General features: G+C 45.8%; 1 protein-coding gene across 1 annotated transcript in view; it reads left to right on the top strand.

Moving 5' to 3' along the window:
- ADRA1B (adrenoceptor alpha 1B) overlaps positions 1-24,231 on the top strand; it is a 49,294-nt gene extending 25,063 nt beyond the window's left edge. The window contains exon 2 of the mRNA XM_010992810.3: positions 23,575-24,231. Within this exon, the coding sequence (XP_010991112.3) occupies positions 23,575-24,182 (608 nt within the window). The 3' untranslated portion in view covers positions 24,183-24,231. The remainder of the gene's footprint in view (positions 1-23,574) is intronic.
- Positions 24,232-26,960: the final 2,729 nt, after the last annotated feature.

Raw genomic sequence — 26,960 nt, forward strand, 5'->3', positions numbered from 1 at the left:
CTGCAGTCCATGGGTCAAGGAGGAATTTCAATCTCAAGTCTTACTATTTAAGAAACACCTTTCATAAGGCTGTAACCACCATCGATAGTGATTCCTCTGATGGATCTGGATAAAGTCAATTGAAAACCTTCTGGAAAGGAGTCACCATTCTAGATACCATTAAGAACATTCATGATTCATGGGGAGAGGTCAAAATGCCAACATTAACAGGAGTTTGGAAAAAGCTGAGTCCCACTCTCGTGGATGACTGTGAGGGGTTCACGTCTTCACTGGAGGGAGTCCCAGCAGAAGTGGTGGGGGTCGCAAGAGAACTGGAATTAGGAGTGGAGCCTGAAGATGTGACTGAATTGCTGCCATCTTACGATGACATGTTAATAGTTGAGTAGTAGTTTCTTATGGATGAGCCAAGAAAGTGGTTTCTTGAGATGGAATCTATTCTTGGTGAAGATGCTGTGAAGATTGGCTAAAGGACACCAAAGGATTTAGAATATTACGTAAACTTGGTTAATAAAGCAGCAGCACAGTTTGAGAGGACTGACTCCAATTTTGAAAGAAGTTCTGCTGTGGGTAAGTTACTATCAAACAGCATTGCAAGCTACCGAGAAATCGTTCATGAAGGGAAAAGTCCATCCATGTGGCAGACTTCATTGTTTTATTTTAAGAAATTGCCACAGCCACTCCAACCTTCAGCAACCACCACCCTGATCAGTCAGGCAGCCATCAACATTGAGGCAAGACTCTTAACCAGCATAAAGACTACAACTCACTGAAGGCTCAGGTGATGGTTAACATTTTTTCTCAGTAAAGTACTTTTAATATTTTTAGGCATAATGCTATTGCACACTTAATAGGCTACAGTATAGTGTAAACATAACTTTTATACACACTGAGAAACCAAAAAATCCAGGTGATTCACTTTATTGAATGAGCTGTTCGCTTTATCATCTGGAACCAAACCTGCAGTATCTCCAAATGCCTGTACAGAAAAACAAAACAAAACACAAACAAGCCAAAAAAAAAAACCCCTGTGAGATAACAGTAGCTGCCTCTGAAGGAAGAACCTGGAATTAGGGACAGTGATCAAAAGATTAGGTTCTTAATTTTTACAAAGAAACGGTATTCATTAATGTGTGTAAATAATAATTTTTCAAAGCTCTCTTTGTTAAAGTAAGTGCATAAATTAGATCATCTCTGTGGAAATAAAGAGAAATATAACAAAGAGGAAGCTTCAAGGAAATTAACTACCAAGTGTAATCAGACACTTTGTTAATTGAGCTCTTCTATTCGCCCAGGGAAGACAAACTAACTCTTAAACTTTGCCCAGCCCTGAACTCTCTAGAGCTGAAAATACTCCTGTGGGGCTACTTTCTCTGGTTTCCCTGCTTGAAAGAGCCCCAGCCTTGAAGGTCCCTAGCTCCAACCTGATTAAAAGTTGTTCGTTGGATGATCTCCTCTCTGTGTCACCTGTCACCACCCCTCGCTAACCACATCTATTTGAGTAATGCCTTGAAATTCTTTCATGCTCCCTGTAGCCTGTGCCTCTGCTGAGATGATTGAGGACACTGCATGTGACCTACTTAGGGGATTTTTTTTTCGAGGTTCTGGGAGAAGAAGAGATTTGCTTTTCATTTGATTTTTCCCTAATTTCTTTCAACCTTTTCTTCCCCAGATCACAAGGCAAAAAAAGATAAAATGAAAAAGAACACAATGGAACACTTTCTCATTTCTTAGCTAAAATTCTGTGATCATTTCCTTCCAATCAGTATGTTATTACTGGGTGACTGACTTATGACCCCAATTGGCTCTCATTCTGATTCATTCTCTCTCTCCCCAATTTTATTTTTCTGTATTTTCCCCCTTCCTTTCAAATCAGTAGCTCTTTATCACTTGATGAAGTCCTTTGCCCGAGATTTGCCCATTTATCTATATCGCCATCTTATAGAGACCATGTTTATTTTGCAAACTTCTCAGACAGGTCCTGTTCCCTCTGAATCTTTCAAGCAGGTTTTTTTTTTCCCTTAACGAAACCCTTCTAAAGATGCCAATTTATTCAGGATGCCCCAGGAACAAATGATCCCATTTGTTAGAGCGGAACAATCTGCTTTCTCGCCATCTCCTGGCCTGATCATCGTGTTCCTGTGTTTTCATCTCTTACGTGTCTGACCGGGGCACGGTGTATTGCAGGCTGTTCGGTCTTCTAGATACAAATTCCAGCTGTCTGTCTTTTGAAGAATGATCCAAGTACATCTGTAATATTTGTCCAAAGATCCTCTATCAGTACTGATTAACAGAGACCTCTGTTAATCAGTCAATAATTAATTAACATACAGAGAATGGCTAACAGCCAAAGAAACATCAGAATGATGCTGGGAAACCTGGTCTCTCACCATGCCATGTTACAGTTTGGTCAGCGTGTCCCTAACAAAAGATGACTGCTTGCTCACGATAAATGAAACAGCCGCCCTGCAGTCAGTGTGCCAGGCACTGTGCTAAGTGCCTCATGTGCGTGATCTCCTGTCATCTGCACCACAGCCCTAGAAATGAGAGGAGAGGCATGTTATTAGCCTGATTTTACAGATGTCGAAATTGAAGCGCAGAGATGGAGAGGCTTACAAAGATCACACACTAAGTACCTGCTATGTGTCAGGGTCTCTTGTAGGCACTGTGGACCCGGGAGTGAATGAGACAGGCAAAGCCTCCACTTTCACGAAGGAGCCATTCTTGGGGCTGGTGAGGATGGACCAATATTACACATGTCAGGTCGCTGCAAGGACTAGAGAGGGAATAAAAGGCGCTGGTGGGCCACAGGGGGACAAGAAGGTGGCAGCCAGAGTGCTGGAGTGAAAGGAAAGAGAAGAGAGGTGACAGAGGATGTCAGGTAGGAAGACAGCAGGGACACTGAGTCACGATGAAGAGTTGAGAGTTTTCTCTGAGTGCAACAGGCAGTCCCTGGAAGGTTTTGGAAAGGGAAATACTATAATCGGATTTATGATTTTTAAAGACCTCTGTGGATAAATAGAAAATGTGTTGTGGAGACAGGAAGGCCCCTTGGGAGGCTACAGCAGTGGTCCAGGAGGAAGGTGGTGGTGGCTTGGGGTTGTGCCCTGTTCTTGCATATAAAAAGCAACACCATCCAGGAAAAAGCATGATCTAGGATTTGCAGAGAATTCCCTGCCTTCCTTAGCAAGTTGGCATGAGACGTCTTCGGGCCTTGTCCCACCTGAATGGGTGTGAGTGCGAAGTATGTGCCACTTGCTTTTCCTTAAACTTTGTATCAAAGTGTGACATACATACAGAAAAGTGCACCTGTCATAAGGGTGGGCCCCTATCAGTTTTCACCTGTAAGCAGCACACAGAATGAGAAAGAAGAGATGATTCACACCCCAAAGCTCCCCTCGTGTCCCCTTCCCTTCGGTCTCTGGCATTCCCAGTGAGCTTTGCCAGAATGACATTCTGTAAATCAGTTTTCTCGGTCTTGCCTAACCCTTGACCCCTTTCTCTAAACCGAAAGTTGTCTGCCTTCTGCAATCAGAGGTTCTCTTATACCACCAGCCAAGAGATTTGAGCTTTGTGTTCTGTGATGGGGGATATGAAAACAACAGAATTTTCACATTAAAAAAAAAAATCACAATGTGATATTGAATGTGCTTTTTTCAAACTTGACATAAATCCCCACTCCCGGATTCTTTTACGTCCCCTCTTAAGAATCATGTTTGCAAATTCTGGAAAGACTGCAAGTTGCCGTTGTCCAGAAGAACAGTCTGGAAATCTAACAGCACAGGCAGCAGGACTGGGATACATGGGTCTGTAACAGAACAAAGCTACGATTTCTGGGCTTTGTTCAGGGGCCAAGACACTGGCAGAGAACTAATACTTACTGAGCACTTATTATGTCTCTGGCACTGAACTGGGTGTTTCAGTGTGTTGTCTTGTTTAACCTTCATAACCCTTTGGAGGTGGTGTCAGTCTCTCCATTGTGTAACTGAGAGAAACCAAGGCTAGGAAAGGTCCAGGGCTCTTAAGTGACCAGACTTGGAACCAGCTGGGTCTGCCTCCACACCCCATGCTCATTTCACTCAACCAGAGCAACCTCTGTCATGTGTTTCTGCCTTTGGTCTGTACGTAATAAATGGAGAATGTTGGTCTCAACATTTGGTTCCTGCAATAAGCCGCATTTTTTCTAATGGTTTCTCATTTACATTCTTTTTTTTTTAATGCACGAACTTCCAGATTAACCATAAAGCTATTCATAAATGAAATGGGGAACCTGTCTATAGCTTCGCTTCTTTCCAGAAAGCAAGGGCTCTTTAAAGCTGATGAAGTTTAATGCTTGTCGTAAAGCCAAAGGAAAAAATGAATGAGCATGATTTAAATCACCCAACCCAGAGACTGGCTGCGCGATGGACACTAGTGCCACATTGTGTCACCATATTATCTGTTATTGAGAAGGGAGCCAGCAATTAACAAAGCAACCTAGATTAGCCGTGTTAACATCTCTGGGAGAGTGACTTACGTGCTCCAGCTTTCTCCCAGCTCAAGCTGTCCCTGGGTTCTCTGGCTTTGCGTCATGAAGGGAATTGACTTGATCAATCACATTGCTGCTGCCTAATTAGTAAGCGTGGCCACGCTTGCCCATCGGTTTCACAGAGATTAAACTTCGGATCCTGACTGCAGACCAATTTTCATAGCTGAAAGTCGCTGTGCCTTTCATCCTCAATCCATACCAAGCTCCCCAGAGTTAATCGTAACAGGACTTTCTTTTTTTTTTTTTTTTTTTTTGAGTAAAGGTAGATTTATTCAGAGAGAGACATTGAAAGGCAAGAGAAAGGCCACGAGGTGTGGGGGTTGGGTGCTCAGATTAGAGTAAAAGTAGGTACACACTCCATAGACAGAGTGCAGGCCGTCTCCGAACAGAGAGAGAGAGAGAGAGACCCGTAACAGGACTTTAGTCTGGAGCCGAGGGCAGGTTTTCAAGGTCCAGAGAGCTGGGTCTCCGGGGTCCCCCTGTGTTACATCACAGATTATTTTGTGAAAGCTTCTCAGGTCAAGACCCCTGCCTTTCTGCACATGCCAGGTATCACCCTTCACAAAGCACATTCACCCTCGCCCTTTCCTATGGGTTTCCCCGCATCTCAGGAAGAAAGAAGGGACAGCTTTCATGTTAGACAGGAGGAAAGGAAGCTTCACAGAAATGATTACTCAAGGCCCACAAAGTATTTCTCAACTAAGATTAGTCATCCTTTTTTTTTTTAAGTATCTTGTATTGGGTTAGTTTTGTCTTATTGCAAGAAGTTATACATGCTCATTGTAGAAAAATTTAGAAGACGCAGAAAAACAAAGAAGGTACTGAAAAGCCATCCTTCAAACAGAACCACTGAAAGGTTGATGCATTTTTCTGCAGGATGACATCATCATACGATTTTGTTACCTGCTCTCTGTCTTTTGATATATAATGGACATTCTTCCAATTGTATTCACTAATTTAAGCTTTAATAGTTGAGCTGTATGGGTCATTAAACCAATCACTTAGGTTGGCTGTTTCGGATTATTTCACATTTTTAGTGATGATAAATAACATGGCATTAAACCCTTGTATCTAAATAATAATAGCATTTATTGAGCATTTATTATGTTCCAGGCACTGTGCTAAGTGTTTTACACATATTGTCTAATTTAACCCTCCCAAGAATCTTGTGGATAAATAATATTGCCTCCATTTTACAGATGAGGAAAACTGAGGCCTAGAGAGGTTAAGCAACTTGCCCACAGTGACAGAGACAATGATTTCAGAGCCAGCACCCTTAATCACGATGAGAAATTCTTAGAATTATAATTTCAGGATAACTAAATACATAACATTCTAAGGTCTCTGAGTCATATGACCCAGTTGCCCTCCAGAAGGCATGTCCCAGTTAATATTCGCACCGTCAGGATATGAATGCCCACTCGCTCACGTCATCGCCAGCACAGGGCACCATTAATTTGTATCATCATTAGAGGAATGAAGCCTAGACTTCTGAGAGCTTATTCATGCTCTTTAAAGCACGCGTGCAATCTGGTTCCCAATCGAAATATTGATTTTTCTTTAAACCAATGATTCTTACCATTTTTTTGGTCCATGGGCCCCTTTGAGAACCTGATGGAAGCTATGAAGCCGCCACACAGCAAATGCACACGTGCACATCAAATAACTCCGCATTTTTCAGGGGTTCTCGGACAGCATTAAGAACGCCTATGCTTTAGAGAGCTGATACATCAACAACACTGAAACTACAACTAAAAACAGGGCTAGTGAACCTAGTCAGATGCTGCTCTGTTAAAAAGACTGTTCTCAACAATCCTGCAGAGTAAGGAACCGGATCAGAAGAGGCTGGAATAAATGCCCAGGCAGGACAATGGTGCACTTGCCATGTGGTGGGGAGGCACCCGGGTCAGAACTCTCTCCTGAGGTCATTCTGTCCTCCACCAAACCACAAGCCCTCAGAGCAGATGGACGGGCCAGCACTGGCCAGCCCCCTTTCGTGCGCTTCAGCGGCCTCCCAAGGACGAGGCTGGGCTCCTCCTGCCAAATGCACTTCCTCGCACGCCAGTGCCTTTCACAATCTCCCCTCGCATCCTGCTCCTTTGTGGTTTGGGACGCCTCATCCCGGTCCAGTCAAGCCTCCACTCACCCTACCCACCCCACTCCTGTCACAAGCAGTGGATGAGGACAAGAGGGGAGGGGAGCACGAGGGCCGGGCCTCGCCCATCCATCTGCTGTGGACGCTGCCACTCCAGGCAGACTTTTCTGGGAGCTCTCCTTGGCCTGAGCATGTGCTTTGTGGACCATGTTTGATAAAGATCCACCGAGGCTCAGTGACATTTCAGCACTGGGGGTGGAACATCTGGTCCCAGCCTGCAGGGAAAGAGGTGGACAGAGGAATTAGCGTTCTTGAGTGAATTGCCTTTCTGGATGACCCAGCCGAGAATTTAGCTCCATCTGGATAGGCAGGCTGGGGCTGCCAGACCACCATGAGACACACACAGAGGATGCAGGCAGCAACTCGGGCTAGAACCCGAGCTGCCCTTTCCTTGTGGCCCATCTGTGGCCACCTTTGGGGGTCTCATTTTGCACAAGGCCACCAGATCCTTGTCAGAAATGTGGGGAGGAGTGGTGATGGAAAAGGGGGCTGTTCTGCTCTTTTATTGGCTGACTAAATTCTATCTTTTGATCTCCATCAACTTTTTTCTCCATCCTCTGAAAACTTTGCCGTACCCTCTCGATTTTGGTTCTTGGCATTGCCCGTCTGCAGATGGTGGAAGGATTTGCGAGTTAAACATCCCTCCTCCTCCCACCTTCACGGGTCCCTGGGACTTACTTTCCCAAGGCCAGGAGATGGCAAAGGATGACTTTTCAATTCGAAGTAATTATAGTTCCTCCTGGATTTGGCTGGGAAGATGAGTCATCTGAAAACTACTATGTTCACACTCAGACGTGACTCTTCTGTTTCCCGCTGTGCCCTGCCCTCTCCTGTGGAATCTGCTCCACTTTTTTAAATTTTAAAAGGTCCTTTTAATCCTTGGCATTTTGATGGCCTCCTTCCACGAGGTACCAGAGCAGAAGATGGGAGGGCAGGAGCTCACAGGGTGTAAGAAGACTCTGCTGCTTAATAGCTCCGCGACTCTGAGAAAATCACTTCTCTTCTAAGCCTCCATTTCAGTGTCTGTAAAATGTAGAAAGAAAAACCTCCCCCCTTGAATTGTTTTGGGTACTGAATGAGATAATGCGTGTTAGGGGTTGGGTACAGTGCTTGCCTCCTGTCAGCTCTCAATAGACGGTAACTGCTATTACTGCAGTTATTAAATTCAGATCACCACCATCTTCTGTATTTTCATTGGCAACAGCAGAAAGATTGAGTCTGTCCCTTAACTGTCATGAGAATCAGCATGCAGTCTCCACCTTCCTTGTGATCAGGACACTGCACAGGAAGTCAGGCCTCCTCTCTTAAGAACTGAGTAACCTGAAGTTACGAGCTCTCCGAAGCACACTTGCCCCATTGCTGTTACACCCTCACACACAGAGGGGATGCAGCTCCCTGCCCCTTCCGCCTCGTGGCTCCTCAAAATATGCTAAGATGGAGTCGTTTTTGCAGGAAAGTTCTCCGAAAGCAGAAAAGTCAAATAACCCCTCCTTCCCAAACCATCACCCAAACACATCTTGCCATCCCGATGTGTAACCAGCTCCTCCTGGCTTTCTTCTAAGAACTTTCACACAAAATGTTCCAGGAAAACAGCAAGTCCTCAGTGTGTGGGAATCAGAATGGAGGTGCAGAAAGATCAGTTGTTCCGGAGTCAGGCCTGGAATCAAATCCAATCTCCACCATTATGTAATGCTGAGCAATTTCTTTCATTGCTCTAAGCCGTAGTGGGTTTTTTTTCCATCCATAAAATGGGCATAATAATTGTATTCACCTCATAGGCTTATAGGGACTGAATAAAATAATTGCTGAAATCTCCTTGCATTGTCAGTGTTAATCTCCTTGTCAGTGTTAATCGCCCGGGTTAAATTCTCCACCAGCTCCAGGCATCTAAGAGATGCTCAATAAAGACTTTCTGTAATGTGGAGCAAAACTTGGGGACCTCCCACTGTGAGCAATAACCTAAAAATCTATGTCAAATTGAGAACGGAGCATTTATTTATGTAGAAAGAGGTGGAGAAAATTGTATTTTCTGCAAATCTCGTTCTTTGAGGAAAGGAACTGTCTCTGGAAAAATATTTTAATTAGAGCTGAAGGTGGAAAGTGAAGCCCGTCTGCCCCCATCACCACCCCCACCCACCTTTTCCTCACTGCCCTGAACAAGGCTGATGCCAGAGCTACCAGAAGAGAGAACAGAGATGCTCACCTAAAAAAACAGTAAGAATTTGGGACTCATGGTGCAACCTGGGAGGAGAGGAGCTGAGGTGAGAGAGGGCAAGGACGGGGCCAGGGAGCCCAGCACTGGGTGGTACTTTAAATGCTGGGTGTGGGTGATCTTCCTCTTGGTGGAATCACTGCTTCGAGGAGATAAAAGCAGAGCAGGAGCCCAGGAAGCAGAAGAGGCAGGAATGAAGTTACGCCCCCTGCTTCGCGTCAGGAATCCAGACTTTAAGGGAGGGCTTCGGACATCCCAGGGTGATGGAAAAGGAACAATCAAGACCATCTCGCCTAGGTGTCAAAGGGCAAGAAAGCCCCCCAGCTGATGTCCGGGCTACACATATATAAACAGCACAGGCAGTAAATACTGACCCACATCCTGCCCCTTCTTCATGGAAATTTTCAGAAAACATTCTCCCGCGGCCACAGCAAGCCCAGCCAGCACTCTGTCCTACAGGCCGTCTGAGTTGAACAGTGTCTGGTCCCACAGGCACTTCCACGTGGAAAGTTTCCAAACAGAGAGGAGCCTTGGAGCTGTGAGCAAGGGCAGCAATTTCAGGATCATTTTATGGTGTCTGTAGACCTGGACTGAGAAGCAGGATTAGCCCCTGCTTTGCTGAAGTCCGGACAGCGGCACATATTCAACAGCAAAGACTAATCACTTCATCATACAATATTCATGACACCAGCGACGTGCCTGGCCTTCGGGACTCAGAGAGGCAGGCGAGGGCTCTGGTGAGAAGACAAGACACCCTAGAGACAGCGACTTGCCATCCCTCACCCGGAGGGCCGCGGGTGACGTGGAACGCATGACGCCAGGTGTGACCCCTGGGGAGAAGTGCGTCCCAGACCGGGCCAGACAAGCGGAGAGGACACGCAGGGCTGTCCAGGGCTCCCAGGTCCAGCCGGAGCCTGGCAAACCAGTGTGGATTCAGGGAACAGTTTGGGGTACGACTAGCCAAAGGACAGAACAGAGGATGAGTCAGAAAGAGGAGGGCAGGGAAGTCAGGGGACAGCTGCTGGGAGCAGGGATGAACGGCACCGCACATAATGGCCTGAGTGGCCCAGTCGCAGCCTTTTACCATGTGATTCTCCCAGGCCAGTAATTGTCCCTGTTCTCTCGTGGCACCTTTCATCCAAGGCCCCGAGCCTCTTGGCCGAAGCAGCACATTCATCTGCTCTCTGAGGGCAGGATCCAGCGTTGCACGGCCTGTGTGTGCTAGGCTCAGAGACCCTGGCCCCAGGGGTGCCTGTTCCTTCTCAGCTAATGCACCCCCCTGCCCTGCGTAAAGCTACTAGCCCTAGGCTGGCTCCTTTCCCTGTATTTTCAACCTTTCTCTCTCTCTCCCTCCCAACCCGGCTCCTCTCTTTCCCTCTCTCCCTATTTCCCTCTAATTACAAAAGCAGTGATTGTTCATTGCAAAAAGTTTAAATAAAAGGAGAAAATTTTCCCATAAAGCCATCCTCCAAAGACAACCGTTACGAACAGTTCTTTTTTTTTCACATCCACCCAGACTTTCTTCTGTGAACCTACACACACATACACACCTGTGCGCGCACACAGAGTTTTTCATAAAAGTCAGATAATGCTAGGCATTCTTTCCTAAAATTTGCTCTTTTCTACTTACCTCTGTCATGGCCTCATTCCATGTAGACCCAGCTTACCATTTTAATAGATGTATGGTTTTTCAATGCGTCAGTGCAAGAAGATTTAGTTCACGATCCCCTATTGCTGGAATTTAGGCTATTTCCCATTTGGGGGGAACATGACTGCAGTTTCCTGGACTTTTATCTCTGCTCCCTTTTTAAAAGTGCTTCTGGAGGCTAAATTCCTGGATCTGGAGTACTTTCTCAAAAGCTGAAACCATGCTCATTTTTATTGTTATTTGATAACACCAGTTTTTCACCCAAAATTTGCACCTCCCCACCCACAATGTATGAAAATGTATGCTTTCACATCCCTTTGCCAAACTATTAGATCTCAAATATTTTGCTGCTTTTTAATTTGCCTCATTTATTTGGTAAAGGAATTTCATGATGTTTCCTTTAGTTCATCGGCTGACCATCATACTTAGCCTAGTTATCTGCTGATCCATATGATTTGCTTTGTTTTCTGTTGAGTCGTTTTCGCTTCTTGATTTGAGAGTTTTGTGTATTAGAAATATTATTCCTTTGACTGCCGTTTAAATTACAAATGTTTCTCTCAATTCTTCTTTTAACTTTGTTTTCAAAGTTTGTGACCTTATAGAAATGTCTAGGCAAAAATCACTACACTTTTCTTTACAGGTCCTGAACTTCTGTCATGCTTAAAAACGTCTTTCCCATTTCAAAATTATTTTTTTTAAAAAATACTCACTTATATCTTCTTGTAATATAATAATTCTTAAGGGATGTGCCGCTTGTCTTGTAGGCAGCATAGAAGAATTCTTTTAATAATTTTTAAATGTCAAATCTTGGATTTATCTGAGTTTGTTTTCATGTAAGAAGTAAAGCAGGGGTCCAGCTTTGTTTCTAAATAGCCTGTTTTTCCAGCACCACTTATAGAATAATGTTTTTTTCCCACAACCATCGAAATGGCATATAAAATCCTCACGCGTGTTTGGTTCTCTCTATTAGCTGTATAATTTCATTGATCTATCTGCCTTTTCTTGCACTTTCTGCCCTTGTACTTTTTAATTAGTTTTCTGATGTGATATGATTTTTACGACAGGTTTTAATATCTGTAACGGGTGAGTTTTCCCATCTTCCCCATTTCTCTTTGTTTTAATTGATCTGGTTGTTTTTTCATGGTCATTCTTCGATGATCCATATTCTCCTACATATTTAGTTTGGGATCGTTTAGCTTCTCCTCTTCATCTGCCCAACCCCTCCCCTCCAAAAATAACTGTAGGTATTTTAATGAGATTGCCTTGAATTTACAGAAAAATTCAGGAAGAACTAAAGTTTTCTTGGGTAGAGACTTTTCATACTAAAGCAAGCTATGTCTCTCCATCTACATACATCTTCTTTTTATGCCTCTTCATAAAAAGCTTTACAGCTTCCTTCACGTGGGTCCCCCCAACATTCAGTTTTAAAAGGATTCCACAGGGAAATTGCTATTTCCAATATGGTCAAAGTATGGAACACACTCAGTTTGGCATCAAAGATGGACCCTTAAATGCTGCAGAAACCACCTCCTCCCATCTGCTCCCAACTCTGGGCCTAAGCCAAGAGAGAGCCTCCCTGTTTGAAGCTGGAATGGGTCCATCAGTTGACCAGTGGGTGATTGATGGCACCCACCCCATGCCCAGCCCTGTGCTGGGAGTATAGGACACAGACTCCATCTTCAAGGAGCTTTGACGCTGCCTAACGAGGCAAGCGGCACATCCCTTAAGAATGGCATCCCATGTTAATCCACGTGGTATGGCCTCTGTTTTGATGGGAAATACAGGAGAAGAGGCCTGGAGCAGTCAGGAAAGTTTCAGGAAGGAGATGAAAACTGAACTGGACGTTGGCATATGGTTACCATTTAAATAAATAAAGAAGAGGAAGGAAGCAAAGTAGAAGCAAGAGACTCACTCCACAACTGTTTATTTAGCACCTGCTGTGGACCAGCCCCTGGGCCAGGCACATGAAGAGGAGGTTACATGCTCAGCAGATGGTGTCACACACTCACTATAAGCCAAGCTGTGTGTTTGGTACTAGAGAAACTGATACAGGAAAAATGTGGGGCAAAAGGATAGCCGTGTCCCAGGTCTCAGTTGAGTCCCTGGGACATGCCCCGCCAAGTGTGGGCCCTTGGCTTCACACAGGAAAGAATTCAAGAATGAGCCACAGTGGAGGAAAGGTAGATTTATTCAGAGAGATACATACATCGTGGGCTGTGGTTATGAGAAGGAGGAATTTGAGTCAGGCCTGGAAGGGATGGAGAGGAGGAAGGGAAAGGAAGGGCCATCTCAGACCAATGGACAGAGGAGGTAAAGGGAAAGGAGCCAGAAAAGTCAACTCGTGATGAAGAATCAGTCCGTTGCAGCCAAGTGGAGTAGGTCTTAAACTCCAGCCTAAGCAGTTTGAACTTGATCCCATAAACTGTAGGAGCCGCTGGAAGGTTTGGGGCAAGGAAGTCAACCCCATGGTGCGGTGGCTCTCGGCCCAGCCTTTGCTCATCCGTGAATCCCAAAATACCCAGGAAAACAATTTTTTAAATGAAATTGTCATGTGGACTAAGGCGATGCTTCTCACCTCGGGATCCGGTTAAAAAGCAGGTTCTGATTCCCTGGATCACTGAGATGCTGCGTCTCTAACAAGCACTCAGGTGACATCAATGCTGTTTACCCATGAACTCACTTTGAGTAGCCAGGGGCTAACATATTTTGGATTTATCGTCTTTATTACTAATGCGATTCTTGTAGCATATGTTGGCTAAGTGTATATCTTATGTCGGGCACTGTGCTGGGCCCTGGGGAGAAAGAGAAGACTCAGGCATGAACTCTCTTTTCTAGAAGCTCACGGTGTAATCTGAGGAGATGAGGCATAGCCCTGAGCAACTGTAATTCAAGATAGAAAGTGATAAACGCCTTATTTTAGCTTCAGATAAAATACTGTAACAATCTGGTGGAGAGAAAATTGGTTCCCAGGTGAGGGAGAAATTGCCTGGTGCTTAAGGATGAATAGAAGCTTCTTTTTCTTATTATGAAACAATGAGTAAGAACCCAGACTTCAGAGTTAGATTTTAATCCCAACTCTACCACTTACTAGACATGTGACTTCATTAATCTCTTAAGCCTCAGTTTCCTCATCCGTAAAATGAGATGTAATTATAGCAGAGCTTCTGGAAGGACTGCATGAGAGACTGTTTGTAAACATAGTACCAAATAACTGGTTCCTAGTTCATTATAAATGGTGGCTCTGGCAATTGTGATTGTTTTCAGCATTTTGCTATAATACTTAACGTGGGTCTCTTGGCCCCAAAGATATTGTATTGCTGGACAGTTTTGTGATCTCATTCCAGGGTTAAGTGGCAAATGGGAAAATGGAAAAACCTCAAAGGGAATTTCCAAATCCAAGGAAACCTCCTTCACAAAGCGGGTGCTGAAAGAATTAGCAACTAGTGTTTTGAATTTTTAGAGTTTTTATTGGGCCAAGCTGTTTCCACTGGGGAGACTTGGCTTGGCCGAAGGTGTCGCGAAATGCTCCTAATAAGAGAGCCACTTTTAAAAGGGAGTTCCACTTTATTTACAAGCTGATCAAAACGGTTTTACTACCCACTGGCTCCCGTGAGGTCATCTGCCTTTGTGATGCTGGCTGTGAAATAAGTCAGATCAAATTTATAATCCTGGAGACCCAGAAGGTCGGAGCTCAGAGGGATGTTACAGACCACCCCGCCCTGGTGGCCCAGATAAATGATGTTTTACACCCCTCTGTGCTCTGGTGCGGCCTCCAAGCCCACCCATTGGCCATTCCTTCAAACAGTATTTAATGAGGGGATATTAAAGGGCCCCCCTTTTCTGCTCCACAGTGAGAGGATAAGGCACATCAGGGGTCCCACAAGCACATCAGGAACTAACAGAGGAGGTTACCGGGCTGAAAAACATGTGTATTTTGTTTCCCCATGAACTGTGCTGGAAGGAACTAACAGCTTCTGTTAGGGCTGCCTGGATTCATTTTCAAACTGTATCCCCTGCTTGCTCTGTGACCTCTAGCAACTTGCCTTCCAGTCCCCCGAGTGTGATGATAGTCACGGCCTCCAGCGGGCGCATTCATGTTGGACACATGGTCCCCAGGGCGTGCTGTAGACTACAGTACAGAATGGCACCCCCTAGAGCCGTACAGGGCACAGCCATGCTGGGCTGCCTTGGGAACAGAACCGGATGAAGGAGTTGTTGGCACAGAGATGGTTATGCTTCTAGTCCAGTGGCTGACACAGAATAAGAACTTGTTAAATGGTAGCTACTACTCCACAAACACACCCTGTGGTTTTGAAGAGTGGAGGTTCACTGTTTGGATTTGGGGGTTTGGGGGGAGGGGTAGGCAATTAGGTTTACTTGTTTATTTTTTGGTGAAGGTACAGGGGATTGAACCCAGGACCTCATGCATGCTAGTGTTCTACCACTGAGCTATACCCTCCCACCCACAGATTTGTTGAATAGCACCTTGAGGATGACCCGCCGGGACCATGGTCCAGCCGAGAAATGCATCTCCTTGTGCTAACCCTGCTCAGCTTTAGCTTTTGATCCTTGCATTTAACAATCCCACTAAATCACCCTTGGGCAGGCAAAGCCTGTGACGTGGGTGGGCTCCCTGCACCATCTGCCTGCTGCTTTATTCCTTGCCTCTCAAGCTCCACCTGCTGCACGCCCCGCCCAAGCGTAAAGCTTTTAACCCTTCCAAGCCCTTTCAGAAGTGTTGTCTCATTTGATCTGCTTAAACAGCCTCAGTTTGAGGCTAGCAAGAGGCATCAGAGTGGAGCCGTGGGGCCTCCCGCAAGAGGTTTCCCAGCGCTGAGCCCACACTGCTGCTCAAATTCACTACAGGTTGGGGTGACGTGCAACACAGCTTGACGCGACAGCTAGCGATGGCACGAGAACTCCTGAGCCACATATGCAATCAGGCAGTCAGTTAAGCAAAGACTTATTTAGCACGACTGTGTGCCAGGGGCCAGGTTCTCCAGGGAGAAAGTATTCCCTGTTCACTTCTTTCAGTCCTCCAGTTTTCCAGAAAGAGGAACTCCTCTCAATTTAGGGCCGGCAGGTCTTCAGCACCCCTCAACCCCCTCTAATCTCCCTTTTTTTAAAATAAACTTTATTCTTTTAGAGCAGTTTCAGGTTCACAGCAGGATTGAGCAGAAAATACAGAGAGTTGGCACATAGCCCTCCCCACCCACACACATGTACTCCCCTACCCTCAGCATCCCTCATCAGTGTGGCATATTTGGTACAATCGATGAACCAACATGGACACATTATTATCATCCAAAGTCCGTAGTTTACATTAGGGCTCACTCTTGATGTTGTACATTCTATGGGTTGTGACAAATGCATAATGACACGTAGCCACCACTATAATATCATACAGAACAATTTCATTGCCCTAAAAATCCTTTGTGCCTCATCTGTTCATCCCTCCCTCCCTCCCTCTCCCCAAACCCCTGGAAACCACGATGTTTTTATTGTTTCTGTAGCTGTGCCTTTTCCAGAATGTCATTTGGTTGGAATCATACAGTTTGTAGCCTTTTCAGACTGGCTCCTTTCATTTAGTAATATGTCTTTTAAGTTTCTTCCATGTCTTTCCTGGCTTGATAGATCTTTTTTATACTGCGCATATATTTTTTAAATTTACATATATGTGCTGTTCATTGTTTCTAAGAACGTTTAGACCTTTAGCTTTCCTAATCTCCCTTTTTGAAAGAGAGAGCAGGCTCAGACCCACCGCTATGTAGTGCCCTCCAGTGGTACCAGCGTCGCTTTGCTTTAATCTTACTTTTCTCTACCATCATTCTGTTTACAGCAAAAGATGCCAGTTTTTAAATAGCGCTAGAAAGCCTCCTTTAAAAAACAAATCAGTTTAGACACCAAAAGTGAGTTGATTTAAAGAAAAGCATTGAGTATCGGGTGGTCCAGGTGGTAGAGGGACTGATGCTTAGAAGCCCAGACTTGAGATGGATGAGGCTTAACCCTTTGAGGGTGGCTGACCCCGTCGAGCCCATGATGACAGCTATGGAGTGTCCCTCAGAACATGCGTAAACGTCACGTACAGTCTGAGCGAGTTCCAGAACCACCTGGAGCCCCTTCCCCGGGCCTGCACTGGAAAGAGCAGTAGGACGAGAGTCCTGACACCCGCTCAGCACAGGAGGTCCGGTCCTCTCCACCCCGTCCTCATCTTGGTAGCAGGAGCACTGGCAGTAATAGCAGCCTGGTGGCAGTAGCAGCAGTTGTGTCTGAAGCAGTCAAATAGCTACACTTACTGAGTGTTTCCAACACGCCAGGCATTTACCAAGCCTAAGCTCGTCTCATCCCCGCAAAAGAGAATTATCACCATCCCCATTTTCCAGGAAACAGAGCTCAAGTAGCTTCTCCAAGTTCACTCAGCTGGGAAGTCAGGGTCAGCCTCTGAACCCAGATCTACCTGCATGTGACGTCTGAACAGGCCCTTGACCCCCGGCCTCCACTGTCTCAATAAACGTTTGCTGGGTCAAACTAAGGACATTTGAAACAGTTCTGGCCATCGTTCTGCCGTTCACCAGCTGAGCGACCTTGAGCAAGTCATTCACCCGGACTGAGGTTCTGTTAAGGAAGAAGGTTTCCCGGTCCTGCCAAGCTGTGATTCTAAGATGTAGGGCAAGGAGCGTGGGACTGTTTCATGAGCAAGAGAAGTGGAGCCAGGCTTAGGGACACGTGCTGCGAGTCGGTGGCCCTGTCACACAGCAGGCTCAGCCCGACTTCCAGCAGGGAGAGCAGGCTTCCCGGAACCCACATTTCCCGTTGATATTTGCTCCCTCTCCTGGCAGCTCCATTGGCCCCTAAAGGTCTGTTTGGGTGCCCAGAGGAAAAGACCCCTGTCACTAATATGCTTTCATGCCCCAAGAGGGTCAGCACCTTCCCTGATTACCGAGGGCTTCTTGGCTCCCACGGGGCAGCTGGCGTAGCACACAGGGCCCCTAATCCCAGTGGCTACTGTGCTGCTCTGGGGAGAGGGAGGAGGGAAGGGGCCAAACTATGTGTGGAATCCGAGGCGCCTGGCTGTCCAGGCCCTGACCCACAGTGCCCCGCTGCAGTGGGTCTGGACAAGCAGGCGCGCCCTGCTTTTTTGGCTCTGGCCTCTTGGAGACTATGAATGTTAAGGCTGGACAGGACTCCAATCCAACCACTTGACTAAGCAGGGGAACGATGTCAAATTACGATGTAGTACACCTGAGACTAACATAATATTGTCCATCGACTCTATTTCAGTAAAATAGACCATTTTTTTTAAAGTAGGGAAACTGAGGCCCAGAAAGGGAAAGCAACTCACTCAAAATGATACATCAAGTTATCAAACACAGGTTTCCTGTAATTAGGTTTCCAACCCAATGAGTGATTTACAGGAATAATTATTATTTGGTTAATTAGCATTAATGCAGAGATGATTTAGGTGGCAGGCACCTGGTTCCCAGAGTGCTAATGAGGACTTGCCTTGTTTTATCTTGTTTAATCCTCACAACAACCCAGGAAGGGTGGTACTCTTTTATTAGCCCCATTTTCGTGATGAGGAAACTGAGGTTTAGGGATAGTATGAAACTTGCCCAAGGTCATGTGTCTGGTGAGGGAACAAAGATTCTATCCCAAAAGTCGGAATCTAAGGAGAAAAGGGAAGTCCCTGTCAGAAGTTCCTGAGGGCTTGCTCCACGTGCGCGAGCCATGCTGGGGTCTGCGGGAGAACGAAATAAAGCAGAATGCAAATGGAGCAAGAGGGCGGGCAAGGTCATTATTCAGCTTCCAGACACACAAGGATTAAAGACGGACCAAACCCAGCGTCCTGGAGGTGTAGGGAAAATACCACACTCATCCACGGTCGACGGGAAGGTAAATTGGTACAACCAGTTTAGAAGGCAGTTCACTAGCTGTCAGGACTTAAATGTGTAACCAAGCCAGTGATTCCTCATAGAGGAATTTATCCTGCAGAAACACTCAAACATGCAAAAAGCGAGATGCATGAGTCTTTTCATTACTGCAGTTTGTAACAGCGAGAAATTGGTAATCGCCTACTCAGCCGTCATCAGGAAAGGGTTAAGTGAACTACTGTATATCCAGATGGCAGGATGTAATGTTCTGACATGGGGAAATGTCTTTTCAATATTCTAAGTGAAGAGAGAAATTTAGGGAAATGTATGTATATGACCCCATTAAGAAAACCAATCTAAAAGGATAAAAACAAAACTGTTAACACTGGTCCCCTCTCCTTGAACAGAGAAAGAATTTTCACTCTATATTATATAGATCTTTTTGTAATGTGTAACTTTTTAAACTCAGCAAGTATCACTTTTTTAAGTAAGTGAGGTATTTTTTTAATTGACGTATAGTCAGTTACAACGTGTCCATTTATGGTGTACAACACAATGTCCCAGTCATGCATATACATACACATATTCGTATTTTTGTTATTAATGGTTATTACAAGATGTTGAATATATTTCTCTGTGCTACATACAAGAAATTTGTTTTTATCTATTTTTATACATAGTGGTTAATATTTGGAAATCTCGAACTCTCAGTTTATCCTTTCCCACTCCCTTCTCCCCAGTAGCCATAAGTTTGTTTACTATGTCTGTGAGTCTGCTTTTGTTTGTAAATAAGTTCATTAGTGTCTTCTTTTTTCTTTTTTTAGATTCCACATTTGAGTGATATCATACAGTATTTTCTTTCTCTTTCTGGCTTACTTCACTTAGAATGACAATCTCCAGGTCCATCTATGTTGCTGCAAATGGCATTATTTTATTCTTTTTTATGGCTGAGTAGTATTCCATTGTATAAATATACCACAGCTTCTTTATCCAGTCATCTGTCATTGGACATTTAGGTTGCCTCCATGTATTGGCTATTGTAAATAGTGCTGCTGTGAACATTGGAGTGCATGTATCTTTTTGAATTAGAGTTCCCTCCAAATATATGCCCAGGAGTGGGATTGCTGGATCATATGGTAAGTCTATTTTTAGTTTTTTGAGGAATCTCCATACTGTTTTCCAAAATGGCTGCACCAAACTGCATTCCCACCAGCAGTGTAGAAGGGTTCCCTCTTCTCTACAGCCTCTCCAGCGTTTATTGTTTGTGAACTTTTGAAAGATGGCCATTCTGCCTGGTGTGAGGTGATACCTCATTGTAGTTTTGATTTGCATTTCTCCGATAATTATCGATATTGAGCATTTTTTCCTGTGCCTATATGCCATTTGATGTCTTCATTGGAGAATTGCTTGTTTAGGTCTTCTGCCCATTTTTGGATTGGGTTGTTTGTGGGGGTTTTTGTTATTAAGTTGTCTGAGTTGTTTATATATTTTGGAAATTAAACTGTTGTCAGTTGCATCATTTGCAAATATTTTCTCCCATTCCATAGGTTGTCATTCTGTTTTGCTTACAGTTTCCTTTGCCATTCAAAACATGTAAGTTTAATTAGGTCCCATTTTTTTATTTTTGCTTTTATTTCTCTTGCCTGGGTAGACTGCCCTAGGAGAACACTGCCAAGATTTATATCAGAGAATGCTTTGGCTATATTTTCTTCTAGGAGGTTTATCATGTCTTGTCTTATGTTTATCTTTAAGCCATTTTGAGTGTATTTTTGTGTATGATGTGAGGGAGTGTTCTAACTTCACTGATTTACACGCAGCTGTCCAGTTTTCCCAACACCATTTGTTGAGAGACTGTCTGTTTTCCATGGTATATTCTTGCCTCCTTTGTCAAAGATGAGTTGACCATAGGTCCGTGGGTTTATTTCTGAGCTCTCTACTCTGGTCCATTGATCCATATGCCTGTTTTTGTGCCAATACCCTGCTCTTCTGATTACTGTAGCAAGGGATGATTGTGATTATTAAATGGGCTACTGGTGTAAAGGGCTTAATGTAGGACAGATACAGAGCACACACCATAGAAACGACAGTTCTGAAGAATATTAGCTGTGAGCATTACTGTTAGTTGTGTGTCCTTTGAAAGCCAGTGCCTCAGGATGCACCCCCTTTAAGACATTTACTGCCTACTTTACTACATCTCCAACAGGGTTGGCAAACGGAGTTACAAGTTTGTCTCCAGCACGCATGCTTTCTGGCTCTGGATCCTCCCCGCCTTACCATGTGTGTCTATGCACCCTTCCGCCCCCAGCCTCTATCCCGGGCCCTACATGTCTTCCTGCAAGGCGGTGTGCCTGCCTGTGCACACACTCATCAGCATTACCCTCCAGGGTAATGCACAAGGTTTCCAAGTGTTGCTTCACTCTCTCCACTTCCCCGAAATTTATTCTCCATTTTCCCATTTTGTCAAGACCAGCTTATGCCCTTTAGACTCAGTTATAGAAATAAGACCAATCCTGCGGACAGAAACAACTCACCCCATTATGAGTACTAGGTGTTCACGTATCATACTTGCATTTCCACTGGGGCCTTCTATCCAGTGTCTTATTCCAAAAGAGAATCTGGGACGGTGGGACAAAAACCTGATGGTGCCGGCTTTATCACAAGTCAGACCACGAGGTGGCGCCTCATCAGCCTCACCTGCAGGAAACCCAGACCGTAGTCCCTCTCACATTTCCCTTGAGTTGAGAAGAGTCAGCATACTTGCTCATATTTACCTTGGGTATGGATAACGCTCTTTGCGAGTTGAATCCCTTTCGGGCTTAACCCTGCCCCTCAACTCCCCCCGGCCACCATCCCTGTGTTGGGAAGCAGAGACGTAGGAGGCTCCCTGTAACAAGAAACCAAATCTCGAGTAATTAAGGAGGTCAAGGGCTACAGGGGGAAACTCAAGTGCCATCCAAAATCCAAAATCAGAACTCTTGTGGCATCTCTGCCACCACAGTGGGGTCTTCAGCCACTTTCTGGGTCTCACTGTCTCCATCTGCAAAGCAAGGAGGTTGGCCTTTGTGATTTGCTAAGATTCTTCCCATTCAGATGCTCTTCATTCAGCAAATGGATTCAAAGGTGATCCCAAAGACCAGGCCCTTAGGAAGCACACATTGTAACAGAGGAGCTAAGACAGGAATACGAAAGCCGCTGTGCTACAGGCAGAGTGGCTGGCTTAGGGCGATGGTTTGGAGTTACAAAATATTCTATGGTGGGGAAGGTATATAGCTCAGTGGGTTGCACATGCTTAGCATGCACAAGGTCTTGAGTTCAATCCCCAGTCCCTCCATCAAATAAGCAAACCTAATTACCACCCCCCCAAAATCAATAAATAAAAACAATAATTTAAAAAAAGTGTTCCATAAAGTATAATCACATTTTTAAAAACATTTATATGTATTTATACAATAGGAAAAGATCTGAAAGCATATGCGTCAAAATGTGATGCCTCCTCATTCTGGGGTTGCAGGTGCTTTGTTTTTTAATAGTTTCTCATTTTCCACAAAGGGTAAGATTAATAGCCTTTAAAAAAATGTTTTGCATTCAAACAGAATTAGGTTTAAATCCCAGCTATATTACAAACATGCTGTGTGACCTGGGACAAGTCATTTAACCTCTCCAAGTCTCAATTGCCTTGTATTTAAATGGAAATTGTTTTTAACTTAATATTGCTGTTAAAATGCTCAAATTCAGAGGGATGAGTTAACCATGTTTCTCAGTTCATGGCACCTCATCATCATTGGACTCAGGCAGGCCTCTCTCTTATTTTATTGATTTATTTCCTTTTATTCCTATTTCCCTCTGCCTCACCCTTAGGCAGTCATTTTGTACTTGTTATGTATTTTTTAACTTGAAAGTGTTTTTGCAAAAATGTGTGTGGTTGTTTGGTGTGCTACTTAAACAGTATTACGTTATAAATCTCTGTTTCCTGCGTTTTTTTCACAAACAACAATGTATTTAAGATCTTTCCATATTGCTTCTTGAACATGTCATCCAGGGCCTCTAAGCGCTGTATAACTACGGTGCTATGCACATATCCCACTCTACTTTTCCAAAAGTCCCCGTAAGGGGCACCCAGTTCTTTTCCAACTCTCTGTCACCATAAACAACACCTCCCTGAGCACAGTCTTGGATGGCCCCTGATGGACCTGTGTGAAAATTCTTTGAGATCTCTGCCCTGGAGAAGAATTGCTGGGTCATGAAGTATGTGTTTCCTTAATAGGATGCCTCCACCAGCCATGGAGAAGACTCCCCATGTCTTCACACCCCTGCCTCGCTTGGCACTATCAACCTTTCTAATTTTGCCAGCCTGACAGATATGTTCCATCACTTAGTGGTTTTTCTTTTAATTTCTTTGACTGCCTAATATTTTGAGCATCTTGGCATATGCTCATTAGCCCTCGGGTTTCCTGTTTTGTAAACTGCCTGTCCTTTTTCTTTGCCCACGTTTCTACTGGGAATGCTTTTTCTCGTTGATTTTCAGTATATTACATATTCTTACGTATTCTAAATATCAATCCCTTGGCTGTCTTAGACATTGAAATATCTCCTCCCACTTTTGTTCTGTAGTTTATCTTTTTTGAGTATTAAGTCGTTTTTCTTCAACCCTCCATCAATAAGATGGTCCTTTACCTTGTCTCCTTGTACCTTTGAAGTTTTATCTTTCACCTTTAGGTCTTTAATACCTCTCATATTTGCCATGGAAATACTTCATGGCGTTTTGTGAAGGATGAAATAATAGCGCCTAGCACAGTGTCTCCGACCCAAGGGCTGTACTATTGTGCATGAGCAGTATTATCATTCGAGTAGAACGTAGTAAGCGCTGCCCTAGGACATCTAGAGAGACAGGAGTTTGGATGCTGTTTCGCTGGAGTAGGGAAGGCTTTATGGGGGAAGGACAAGTGAAGGAGGCTGGCCTTAAGATGAATGTAGGAGTCATTTATTTTGAGATGGGAAGGCAGTATCCCGGGCGGAGGAACTGGCCTGGGCAGAGGCCAGGAGGCAGTAATGCCACCGGTTGACAATGTTAAGGAAGAGCAGATCGAAGGGAGGGCCAGACTACTCACCAACAGCTGTCTGTCTGTCTTTCTGCCCGTGCCCACCCCACCCTTCCCCCTGCAGGCTCCCTGTTCTCCGCCCTGAAGCCCCCCGACGCCGTGTTCAAGGTGGTGTTCTGGCTGGGCTACTTCAACAGCTGCCTCAACCCCATCATCTACCCGTGCTCCAGCAAGGAGTTCAAGCGCGCCTTCGTGCGCATCCTCGGGTGCCAGTGCCGCGGCCGCCGCCGCCGCCGCCGCCGTCGCCGCCTGGGCGGCTGCGCCTACACCTACCGGCCGTGGACGCGCGGCGGCTCGCTGGAGCGCTCGCAGTCGCGCAAGGACTCGCTAGACGACAGCGGCAGCTGCCTGAGCGGCAGCCAGCGGACCCTGCCCTCGGCCTCGCCGAGCCCGGGCTACCTGGGCCGCGGCGCGCCGCCGGCCGTCGAGCTGTGCGCCTTCCCGGAGTGGAAAGCGCCCGGCGCGCTCCTGAGCCTGCCCGCGCCCGAGCCCCCCGGCCGCCGCGGCCGCCGCGACTCGGGCCCGCTCTTCACCTTCAAGCTCCTGGCCGAGCCCGAGAGCCCCGGGACCGACGGGGACGCCGGCCACGGGGGCTGCGAGGCCGCGGCCGACGTGGCCAACGGGCAGCCGGGCTTCAAAAGCAACATGCCCCTGGCGCCCGGGCAGTTTTAGAGCCCCCGCGCCCCGCGCCCTTTCCCCGGGGGGAGGGACTCGTGGGGGCAGGCGGGGCGGGGCGTGCCGGCGCCCGGGGGACACGGGCCCCCACGGGGAAGCGGGGGGAGGGGGGCGGGGAGAGGGGCAGCTGCTTTTCTGGCAGGGGCATGGGTGCCAGGTACAGCGCGGAGAGCTGGACCGAGCATGCTGAGAGCCTGGGGGACCCGACGCCGGCCGGGATTTCCGTCTCTCTCTGTGTATATATCTAAACGAGTCCCTCTGTCCATGTATTTAACCGTGGGTACGCGTGCGTGTGTCTGTGCGGTGAACGTGTGGTCTGCGTGTGCGCGTGTGTGGGGCCGCCCGCACGGGAGCAGAGCGGGTGTGCGCCCGGGAGGCGGCGGGGGCGGTGTCTTGTCTCGTGACTTCGTACCTCTCAAGCCCCTCTTTGTACTTCCCTGAACGGTGGCACTTTGGCGGGGTTGGAAACAAAGTCGGACATTAAAGTTCCTTTCTCCTGTGTCGCTTTCAGTAGTTTGTGAATGGGGTGGCAGGCGGGGTCTTCAGTTTCCTTTTCCTTCGCATTCAGGTGTGTCCCCGTCTCTCCTGCTGGCCCGCCTTGGCCCCATTTCTGCCTTTGCCATTCCTGCCCTTGAGAGCTAAACAAGTCTGACCCAGTGGCCGAAAGTGTCCCCTTGTACTGGTCCCATGAGTCCTGCTTTCTCCTGCTTTTGACCCTGAGCAGTATCTAAATCCTCCTGCTGTGGGCAGCACTGGGCATTGTATGGCCCGGCCCTGATCCTCAGGACTCCAATCCTAGCTGGGGCTACCAGGCCAGCACCCTAGGTAGGCCTGTCACCTGAGAGAGGGGTGGCTCCCTTACCTCCTCCAGCATCTTTAGACCAAACACTCCATTGTTGGCCTGTGCCAATGGAACCTGAAAAAGAAAGCCAGGCTGCGGAATTTTCTGGACAAGAGAAGGATGGATGTGTCAATGCAACACTCATGGGCACAAGAACCCTCCTAAGCTCTGCTAACTGGCCAGCCTGCCTGGGAAAGAAGCACTGAGGAAAATCACACAGCGAGGAGGAGCAAACCTTGAAGAAGGTAACTGCAGCTTTAGTCTTAGCACTGCCACCAATTTACTATATGACCCTGAGAAAGTCACATCCCCTCTGGATCTTGGTTTCCCATCTGTGTAATGACAAGATTGAATCTAAGGTCTTTATGCCTCTGAAAGCCACTAGTTTGCTAAAAGTAAAAGGATAGGGAACAAAACAGGGAGCATTTTTCTTCCCTGAAATTAAAAAAAAAGAAAAAAAGCATGAGAAGAAAACCTCCCTGCAATCTCTTTCTCTTCCCTTTGTTTTTTCTAAGTTGAGATTCATAACTTTTCAAATGGCAAGTGCCTCTTCCAATAATACTAACATATCATTCATTTATTCTATAGGTGATTGAAATAGAAAATGCCTTAAGAGAGAGAAGCAGTCATTCATTTAACTGAAATGAATGTATGGGTATCAGGCATGGCTGGATCCAGGGGCTTAAACAGTATTGTTCACTTGTTCGGAGGCTCTTACTCATTCCTCTAGTTCCATCTTTTAGCTCTGTTTATCTTTATATGTGTGTCACTCTTGTTTCCTTTCCACAAATAGCTTTCTCCTACCATTCTTACAATTTGAAACCCTCCCCCAACCAAAGAGAAAATAAGATTTCCCAGCATTTCTGCCAAAAAAAAAGAAAAAGAAAAAATACTGATACGCTAAATGTGCTGTATCACAGACCCCTTTGAAATTCCAATGAAAGCTATAGATACATCTTCTAGAAAAAAAAATGCACATACAGAAAAATTACAACATTTTCATACAATTTCAAATGACTCACCCCTGTTTAAGACCCTGTGAACTCAGCATGATACCTCAGATTCAAAGTTATTTGAACAAAACTAGATGTTCAGAATTATCTAGGCCAATCTGTAAAGATGGAGAGACAGAGGTAACAAGTCATATTAAATGTACTGGAGTCTAGGTCAGCTACGTCCCCGTCCAGTACATTTTACGTTCCTTTGTGTTGCTGTCTGGGGATTGAGAACATCCTCCAACAGAAAGTAGGTTTCTTCTTGCCTCTATAGAGAAAACGGAATCTCAGGGAAGAAAGAACAGTTTGGGGAAGTCCTTTGGAAACACTTTGTTAGTGTGTTTGAGATTTGAGAAACACAAATCTCAAACAAGTCTGACACAGAATCCTGATAAAAGTGTGGCCCAGAGCAAAGTGAGGAAAGGAGGACAGAGCCTCGCCCCCTTGGCCTCCTCTGCCTCCTCCTTAGCTCCTTGTCTGGCCTGCCCCAAACACCCAAGGGCTCCACAGAATGAAGTTTGAAAATCACTGGTCTAGTGCAAGTGAATGGAACTTCTACTCAGTAGGATATGGGTTCAAGTCTTGGCTCTGGGTGACCTTGGGCAGTTCACCTTGCCTCGTCTATTCTGTTTCTCCATCTATCTAATGGACGTCATACCACAGCCCAGCAGGAAGCACAAAGGATTCAGTGAGATCATTGTGAAAAAACACAGAACGGTGAAGCACTGGGCAGATGCAGGTTATAATTTGGAGCTCAGACATCTGAAGCCACAGATACCAAAGGTATTTCCTGAGCTGCTCAGTTCCAGTGACTCCACACATAACTGGAGTGTGAATCTGGGCTGTTTGGAGGCTACCCAGGCTGCATAAGGAGGCAGTGGCAGGAAGGTTGGCCAGGCAGTGGCTCACATCCCCAGAGAGTGCTGGAGTTCCAGGTCT

The sequence above is a fragment of the Camelus dromedarius genome, chromosome 3, assembly GCF_036321535.1.
Source record: "Camelus dromedarius isolate mCamDro1 chromosome 3, mCamDro1.pat, whole genome shotgun sequence".
Taxonomy (NCBI): Eukaryota; Metazoa; Chordata; class Mammalia; order Artiodactyla; family Camelidae; genus Camelus; species Camelus dromedarius.